A 9,394-nucleotide genomic window follows, 5' to 3' on the forward strand; every position below is an offset into this window, starting at 1 on the left:
CGCAGTGAAATTTTAACGTTTTGCAGCAAACTGTGATAAGGTCCACTGAAATTTTGGCAATTTTTAATGCTAAAATATATTCTAATATTCTATAAATAAAAAGGCAAACATGTTTTCTTTGCACCCATTTTACAGCTAAAATATACTTCTAAGGTATAAAGAACTACATACGCATCATTAGAAAGGCATTTTTGAGCTGAAGTGTAGAAAATTCCTCAAATTTCATATTACTTCAGATTAGATTAAAATTGACACTAATACTACAAATCCCATACATGTATGTGCCGGAGAAGTGCCTCCTAAATGTATGCTTTAAGATTTAAAAATTGCATTAAGCAGTTGTTCAGGAATGAGAGTTATGTGTTGATTAAAATTCATGCAAGGAGAAGGTAAAGATTAAAACAAAAATACAGATTTAAATAAAAGTAAGAAAACCTAAAGATATGTAAATATGTAGATGAAGAAAGGAACGAAAATAAAGATCAGCATGAAGGTAAAGGAAAAGGTAGAGATAAAGATAAAAATGAAAAGATAAATATAAATATAAATATAAACATAAACATAAAGATAAATATAAAAAACAATAGAGACATTCCGTGATAGCCCTGAATATCATTCAAGGTTCGGTCATTCCTGCATATCCCATATGCTATTACCTTATTCTCTTGAGTGGAATTTTTTTTATAGGATCACAAAAAATATTGTTTTTTCTTTGCTTAGCCGGCTCCTAAACATGTACATACCTGAAAAGGTGCGGTAGATATAGTACAAAGTAATAGAGATAAGATAGAGACAAACAAAAAGATAAAGCTGAAGAATGAGATGTTATGTTATTTTTTGTATTGTGTTATGTTGTATCATGTTATGTAAAGTTGTTATGTATGTTATATTTTGTTATGTTATGCTTTTTTATGCTAAGTTGTCTTATGTTATGTTTTGTTATGTTATGCTATGTTATGTTTAGTTCTTCAACGCACTTCCCCTCAACTCACCACAGCTCAATCCAAATCTCCTCCACTCCCCTCATTTCACTTCAATTAGCCTCACATAAACTTCTACCAGTTCACCTCAACTCACCTTAACTCACATTTCACCTTAACTGAACTCACCTCATCTCAGCTCACACTAACTCACCTTAATCATTTTGATCCTGTCGGGAGCATAGTATGTCCCGGCAGAAGTTTACTCACAACTAAAACAGAATCTGCGTATTGGAATTGTTCTATATATATCCCGTATGGTATTTTGAGGTTCAGATAACGGTCCGAAATGGTTTTTATGCAGAAACCTTATACTCAAGCCGTTTAGTTCTCTTCTGAAAGTGACACTATTTTTTTCATTGGGACATATGTATGTCTCCCGTAATTTTTGTTTGGTTGGTATGAATATGTCTAGCTTAGTGTTTGTGGAAATTTTAAAATTTTTTTGGTATCTGCACAAAGTTAATAAAAAATCTGTTTTCGTAGACGCACTTTGTACTACGTATGTCGAAGAAACCAAAGAAGATGAAATATTAGCCCAGTGTGATGTGTCCGGATGGCTTTTCTGGCAACGAATTTTCAGACGTCCAAAATACCGAATAGGACACATATGTCTTGTTACTGAAATTTGTTGAATATCATTAACCTCAGCCACAGCATTAAGCCCCTCTACACAATCCAAAGCCAAATGAAGACAGAGAGCCTTAGGAGCCGCCTGACTACCGATCGCAATGATCCTCTAGCTTCGATAATTTCTTCGAAAGTTAGATATTCTCAGCACATTTGAAAGATGCTATGGAAGGTTGCCAGGGGCACCAAAAGCTTCAGCCTGGGGAAATATACGCCTGTTCCAATCCCCTCAGGCATTTTAGAGCCCTCAGTATACCAATGTAGTGTGCTCGTCTGTATATAGCTTTCCATAATACAGGTACTCTAGATCGCCTTGCTATAAGTGTAAGCCCTGAAGTTTCTTTTGAAACCCACCACTCTATTAGTATCATCCCTGGGGAACAGAGCTACCTCCCCTCCTGGGTGAGAACACCTTGCCTTTGCCCAAACCCTCTATCGCAAAATTAAGGAGAGTTCGTTTTGCAGCCAGCTCTACTGAAAGATGCAGCAGTTCGAGTTGCAGCATTAACTCCAGCGCTGCCGTCGGGCATATGCGCATTGCTGCCCTAATGGAAATACATGCCATTGAATATTGTTGAAGGTCTGCCTTACCGTTCCCAGAGTAGTGCTGAAAACCCAATTGGTCTCAGTATCATGGTGTACATCCAGCTTAGGATCCTCGGAGTGCACCATCAAGATTTGCCCGATATACGCTTACACACCATCTTCGCTCTCGTAGTCTAAAAGGTCCAAGTCCAATGCCCACCGCACAGATTGCCGATTTATAAGGCTTTTAGCCAGCTTCCAGTCCAATGACGATGGCCTGAACGCACGTATCTCTCGAGGTTGGAATGGCATGCGGGAAGTGGGCCGACAGCAGGACGAGTGTCTTTTCCTATTCTGTACCTGAAAAAGTCCCATTCTCATCCAAAAATTGCTTATAATTTCCATCTAACTACATATACATGTAAATGCTATTTTTTTTCTTTTATTTAATTGAAGTAATTTAGTTAAAATTAAAACAAATATTCAGAGCTATGTTTAGAGTAGTAAATGATGGTGAACAAAGTGCAAAGTGCAAATCACCATTTTAGCAAAATGAACAGACAGGACTCAAGTGGTTTTTAAAATTGCTTGTATGTGCCAAAGCAGATGCAAACATTTGCATGAGTCCTGCATGTACTTCTTATATCTACATATCTACATGTGTATGTAGAAGCAACACCAGGAAAATCTTTTTTATACAACTGCAAGAATTCGGGGAAACAGTTTGCGGTGGTGAAGCTTTTAATTTGCTGGCAAAATTCTAACCAGTAAGACCTTTTAATGAGTGGTGTGTCTGCAGAAAAAAAAACCTGCATGCATAAATATGTACTAGGGATGTTGACTGTTTCGGGATTAGTCCCGGGATTTAGATATTCATTACTTTTCAACAACTTAAATCGGAAAAATTGCTTCTATCACCATAAAATAAATAATAAATAAATGGGTTTGAAACCTACTTTTTTATTAAAAGTGGCGTTTTTATTTTTCATCTTTGATGTCAGGATTTATTTTAAAGGATTTTATAATTTTAAAGATATGATTAGTGCCAAAAATTATTTAAAAATTTCAACCCAATGTAGAATAAAAATATGGGTACCAAATGAAAGAGGAAATTTCTTTAGAATTTAAAAAAATTAAAATTTTTTGGATTCACAAAGATGAATAGGTAATTTTTAAAGCTGAAAAGCTTAAAGTTAGACATATAATGTTTTCAAAAACAAATATAGCGAAATTTCAAGGATAAAATTATAAAAGGACATTTTCAATACTTACCAGTCGTTATGCACCAAAAAATTTCATCTGTTTAAATTCTATAGAATTTCCTCTTTAATGTGATAACCGTAAGAGAAAAAATTCTCTTGGCACATTTCACTGAGTTTTTCAAATAATTTTTGAATCACTGACGTCAGAGTGAAAAACTAAAAACGCAATTTTTCTATATTTGGCCCATGGTTTCGCGAATATATTGAGTTTTGTGTGTAAAATTTACTATTGCACGGTGTTATATGTATAATGAGCTGGACATTTATAAAAAAAATATAAATTTTTAAATAAAAAAAGAAATATTGCCAATACTGGTATATTTTTGCCAGCAGTGCAAATTACAAATTAATTTCCAAGAATCCCGGGACTTTTGGGACCTTAAAAAGGCCGGGATCCCAGGATCCCGGGACTAACATTCCTAATATGTACATAAAGAAGTATGCATACTATTTCCGTGCGTGTAGACCCTGCAGGAAATGTATCTAACGAGAAATTAACTTGAAGTTAAATAGTAAGGAACTAAAGGTCACTATTTTCTATATTTCGTCGGCGATACTGCAAAACGGTCTAAGTCTATTAGTACACTTGACACCTACATGGTCTCCTACTTGCATCGGAATGCATCTGCAAATCGTTACACCCTAATAAACGATTGCCAAAAAAACTGTCTACCTTTGGCTAATGATGATTAATGATTGCCAGAAGCGATCAGATACAGATAACAGATCAATTAAGCACCAGAGGTAAGAAGTGACATAGAACGTTAAGCAGTAACACCGACGATATGTGTTTTCTTTGAGGAAAGCTTACTAAGGGCAGTTTTCTCAAGTAACCTGTAACTTTAGAGCTCACTTTATATTTAAAGGTTGCATTAAAATTTATGATGGTGTCTAAAGTAAAGTATTTTCTTGTCGGCTTTAAATTGGTGTACAACCAAGAAACATACATACGTCAAAAACCAATAGACATAGCTTTATTTTTAATACAACCTTTAAATATAAAGTGAGCTTTAAAGTTAAAGATTACTTCAGAAAAACGGCCATAAAAGTATTTGTTAAGTGTAGAAAAAAAGTGTATTCAAAGTAAAATTTGTTTGAGGGTATTTAAATAGACACTTGCATGACTCCTGCATTCCTTTTCACTTAGTTTCAAGCTAGCTTTTTGTAGTTCACTAAATGTTATACCTATTATCGAAATCCCACAAAAAACCTAACTACAAGTGGTTTACTTTTTTGTCAATTGCTATTTTTTCCTACAGGGGACGTACACGAATGCATACAAACACAAATAAATATGTGCATGCCGGTGTATGCGCCTAAATTTATGTAGTGTAACGCTGAAAAAAAACTGAAAATGCCGGAATGCGGAAGAAACGAAAATTACTGAGTTGCCACTTACATAGAATTTGTCACGCACACATGCACTTTCAGGAGTTTCAATGTTTCAGGAAATAAAACACTCATTCTTCGCTAAATTTCCATTCTCCTCTTTACATTTACATACACTTCTTATATCACTGTCATATCATTTTTAATTGTCAGTCGCATATAAAAATATCTGGCAGCGAGCTTAATGGTTGGTTTTATTTAACATTTGCACAGTGGAACGTGCTTTTTTGCAAAGTGATTACAAAAACGAGTATGTGCAAATAAGTTTTTATTACAATTACACTGATGATGTTCAACATATTATAACTGAGATTAAGTGCTGCTTTAGAGGTTGTAGAGTTGGTTGTTCATGTTTTTCCAGCACAAATGTATATTCAAAACATAGCCATCCTTGCCATCCGATCGGTGTTGCCAGGTCACTGAAGTGAGAAATCCTCAGTTTGGTTCTCAAAAATTGTCATTTGCACGTAAAAATCGTCAACATATAAAAAATTCAAATATACAGAACCAGTAAGCTCTTTTGGTTCTTGTTTCTGATTGATATACGTAAAAAATAAAAAGTTAAAAGTTTTTACGAATTTTTTAAAGTCACATTACTTAAAAAAAAATATTTTTAATTGCAATTAAATCGCATTTTCTTCTTAATTTTTCCACCATTTCTGCACCAATCAATTTTAAATTTATCAGCCTGCTAAAATTTAAAATGACACAATTTTGTTCGGAAAATTAAACAATTTAAATTCTAAGTCTGATAAATTTAAAATTGATAAGTGAAACTTTGGATAAGCCCTTTAACATTTGTTTTGACACACAGTTTTACTCACAAGAATTTGTTTCATTATTTTTGTTGCTTGAAAAAAAAATTTGAGTTGGTGTAAATTTTCTTGAAGAACTAAATATACGAACGTTTTGAGTGTGATTTTATATGATTTTTTCGATTTTCTTGAGAACTGTGTGCCAGTCTTTAAGCAGGTACAATTTTTAGTGCCAAATTTCATTTTTGAAACTTTTAAGTATATCGGTATTTGGATAAACACAGGATATAATTCGTATATGACAATTACGTATTAGCAGAAATGGCAAACAAGTGTTTACACTGAAATATTTAGTTGTCTGTGTAATTATCTTCAAAGTTCAGAATCAACCCAATTCGCACATAAAGAAAAATTGTCACTGGGTGAAAAAATCGTCAAATCATCATGGCCGTAAAAATTTTCAAAGTTATGACCAAAACATCAACCTGGCAACACTAGTTCCGATCAGTGTCAGACGTTGTTTTCTAACTCTCTTAGGTCGAGGCAACGCAGTGTGCGGCAAAGCGGCGAGCCGCTCGGTGCGTGGCCACTTCAATAGTACTATGTATTTCATATATTTTAATTTTAAGCCGCTCAGCCGCTCGCTGCTTTGCCGCTCATTGCGTTGCCCAGGCCTTAGTAAGATACTAGTTCCATATTGTGGATAATCGGATACCCATAACCCTCTAGGTTAGGTTTATCTTTGTTTAAAAGTATCATAATCAAAGTATTGGGTTTTATTGTTTTTGGAAATCGATAATTTGATTTCAATATTGTAACCCTAAGAGGAAAAGAAAATAATCAAGGCTCTTATTAAGCACATATGTACTATAAAACATTTTGAATAAATTAAATAAAAAAATGCAGGCTAAGCCGCGCAGGTACAAGACAAAGGTTGAACTTGACGAAGGAGTTCAAACACTAACTTTGATCCTTACTAATGCCTACAATGCATCCTGCCCGTGGTGGAACAGGGAGCTGGGATCACGATAATGAATGCTGCTGGGGGGGAGCACAAAGGCCTACTGAAATCATATATGTACATAAAAAAGAAGTGCGAGGAGCTAAGAATAAATCCTGTGTGGACTTCTGTGAGAACTTAGAGGAAACAAACGTGGTGGACAGGCTTAAAAAATTTCTAACCAAGATTCCAAGCGCACCTAGCCTTATACGTAAGAGTTGCGGGGACTGGACCGATTCAAGCGAGGAGTCGCTAGAAGACTTGCTCAGCACCCACTTTCCGAGATGGATGCACTCGACAGACCTCGATAGTGGCGGAGTTATAGCGAGTAGCTTCAAAATCTAAAAAAAAACAAAAATCTGCAGAAATTGCGCAATAAAGTTGCTTACTTTACAATTGGGGCGGGTATTGTGGCATCGAAGCCACTTAATGGAAATTGCTCGATTCGCAAGTCACCATACCAGCCTTGATTTGCTAGTGATGAGCAACTGATTGACAAAATCTTGTTCTTCGAACGCGTGATGCAGACATAGAGCCTCATCATGAATTTTCATTTCATGTGAACTCGTTCAAATTTCGCCCATACAGTTCACCTATTGTATGTTAAATATTCACTAAGCGAAGTAGCCATGCGGAGTAGTTCACTTCGAATCATTTTCGCAATACTGTATTTACCAGTAAAATAAATGTCACTCTCACAGATAAAATCGCAAAACTGCTTCTAAATTTTCACAAATTAATGAAATACTCGTACGTTTGCTTAAAATTGAAATTGTATTTAATGGCATTAACAGCTCTTATCCCATCTTTGAAATATCTATGTGAAATGCCGTTCACCCAAAATTGTTCCACATTCAAGATAAAGTGAACCATGAAGTGAACCATAATTTAATGTTTATTACACTATGAAGTGAAAGATTTCGTTCAAAGAAATTTTTCGCCGAATATTCATGATCAGGCTGATAATCGTCAAAACTTTTGCGTAGAACATGATGCTCTTTCGCCAAAAATAACACTGCCGACTTAATTGTTGCTCGAATACACCCTAATACATCCAATAAATTTATTTATGCTTCCATAATAATAATAATAATAATACCGTTGCAGTTTTCCAAACGTGAAATCAATTCTCTCACCTAGAAATGCTCTCCAAATCGAAACTAAATTTTCTAGAAAATATACATACATATATTTACTTTTATTTACATAAAAACTTTACAATTAGTAGTCGCCTTAAAAAGTGCGTACTGCAGACTCTTCACGAACCACATACATATGTATAAGTACCTAATAATTCATCGCAAATATTTTCATTTTCCTGAAATTTGTCAAATAGATGCGCCACCACTAGACTCTGCAACTTCGCCTCTTTTTCCTTCGACAAGCACGGCGCCTCGGTCGTCGTTTCTTGGCGCAACTCATCTTTGGCCGCCTTTTGCGTCCACATTTAGCCATTCGCCTCTTGCGGCGTTTTTTACAACCATCATTTGCCCTAGGGCACACTATGCCGCAATCTTTCGCATATGACACCACCCGCATTTGTGTCGGCTTTATCACTTGCTGCTGCTGTTGCTTCTGCTGCTGTTGTTGCTGCTGCTGCTGCCACTGCTGCTGCTCTTGCTTCTGTGGCGGCGGTAGCGGTAGTTTTCTTTTCTTTGGTGCATAAAAAGCCTAAGGTAAATACTTAAGATTGAACATCATTGACAGCGCAAAAAATTCTCATACTAACCTCTTCAATATACCGCAATTTGCTCTCTTTTGCCATATTATTCCATTCCTTAGCGCCGCGTCGTATGATTTCCACAGCTGAGAGACCGCAATTGCGCTGACGAAATTCGCGTAGAAAATTCAAATATGGATTGCGATGAAGCGGTCCACTAGGACGTTGGCATTTACCAGCTTTCGTTTGGTTAAATGCTGTCTTCGATACGCAATTCGTCTTCGTCGTGGAACGCAACGACAACTTTTTCTCAACCTCCATCTTTGGATTACCTATTTTGCAATAAATTTTTTGCGACGGGACGCACGAATTTAGATTTAGATAGATAAAATGAATTCTTTGTTTGGTAAATACGTTTAATTTTTCGACAATTAATAAATTTTAATCTTTTTCACTTGAATTTGTACTTATTGAAAAAAAAATCTATGAACTTGAAAGATGTAAGAAAATATTGAAATAATTTTCAAATCTCGTTATTTTAGTGATTTTCCAAAATAAGGTGTCAAATTAAAACTCTTGGACAGCAGATATGCAATAAGGTTTTACTTTTTTGAAAAGAGTTGGCACCTTTTAAAAAATTTCATTCAAATTATCTAAAAAAAAATCAATTACTACAAAATGGGTATCAGTGGAAAGGGTTTTGAAAATATTTGTTTCTTAACTTAACTTTAGGAGGGTTACCACCTGTTTAAAAAAATAAATTCAATTTGAATTAAGAAAATTAATTAGGAGAAATATGTTTCAACATATGGGCGCATAACGAAAGGGGCTTCAAAGGTGGCCGTTTGAAAATATTTTGAAGACGGTTGCCACCTTCTTGCAATGTCGAATTTAAATAACTTATCCAGAAGTTATGTGAAATGTCAAAATAATGATGTGAGACGAACGAATATTAAGAATACTTTAGTTTGAACACAAAAATATTTTTGAGGTGTTGGAAGAGGGTTGCCACCTGTTTAAAAATTAAATTCAAATTATTAAATAAGTTAAATGACTTACTAAAATATGGGTATCAATGGAAGGGGGGTTGAAAAATCTTTACTTCTGAACTATATTTAGCGGAGTTGCCACATGTTTAATTAATATAATTCCACTTAATTCATCAGTTAGTTAAGATATGTATTCAATGTAAG

The 9,394-nt window shown here is 35.0% G+C and overlaps 1 protein-coding gene across 1 annotated transcript; it reads right to left on the reverse strand.

The window, feature by feature from the left end:
• Window positions 1-7,888: 7,888 nt before the first annotated feature.
• On the reverse strand, window positions 7,889-8,528 carry LOC118747269 (KIN17-like protein). Its single transcript, XM_036481270.1, has 2 exons — window positions 8,271-8,528; window positions 7,889-8,212 (listed from the first exon to the last, which is right to left on the reverse strand). Exons 1-2 carry the CDS (start codon window positions 8,520-8,522, stop codon window positions 7,889-7,891), a joined length of 576 nt encoding a protein of 191 aa, XP_036337163.1. The 5' UTR covers window positions 8,523-8,528.
• Between the last annotated feature and the right edge of the window lie 866 nt (window positions 8,529-9,394).

Source organism: Rhagoletis pomonella, unplaced genomic scaffold (assembly GCF_013731165.1).
Source record: "Rhagoletis pomonella isolate Grant_MI unplaced genomic scaffold, Rhpom_1.0 Rhpom_scaffold_00011, whole genome shotgun sequence".
In the NCBI taxonomy this organism is placed as follows: domain Eukaryota; kingdom Metazoa; phylum Arthropoda; class Insecta; order Diptera; family Tephritidae; genus Rhagoletis; species Rhagoletis pomonella.

What these genes read in the sequence shown, in the direction of transcription:
- LOC118747269 (XM_036481270.1), bottom strand. Translation starts at nt 8,522, where the DNA reads ATGGAGGTTGAGAAAAAGTTGTCGTTGCGTTCCACGACGAAGACGAAT. An exon ending in AATTGCGGTATATTGAAGAG is followed by an intron (nt 8,213 to 8,270) that starts GTTAGTATGAGA and finishes TATTTACCTTAG; the next exon opens with GCTTTTTATGCACCAAAGAA.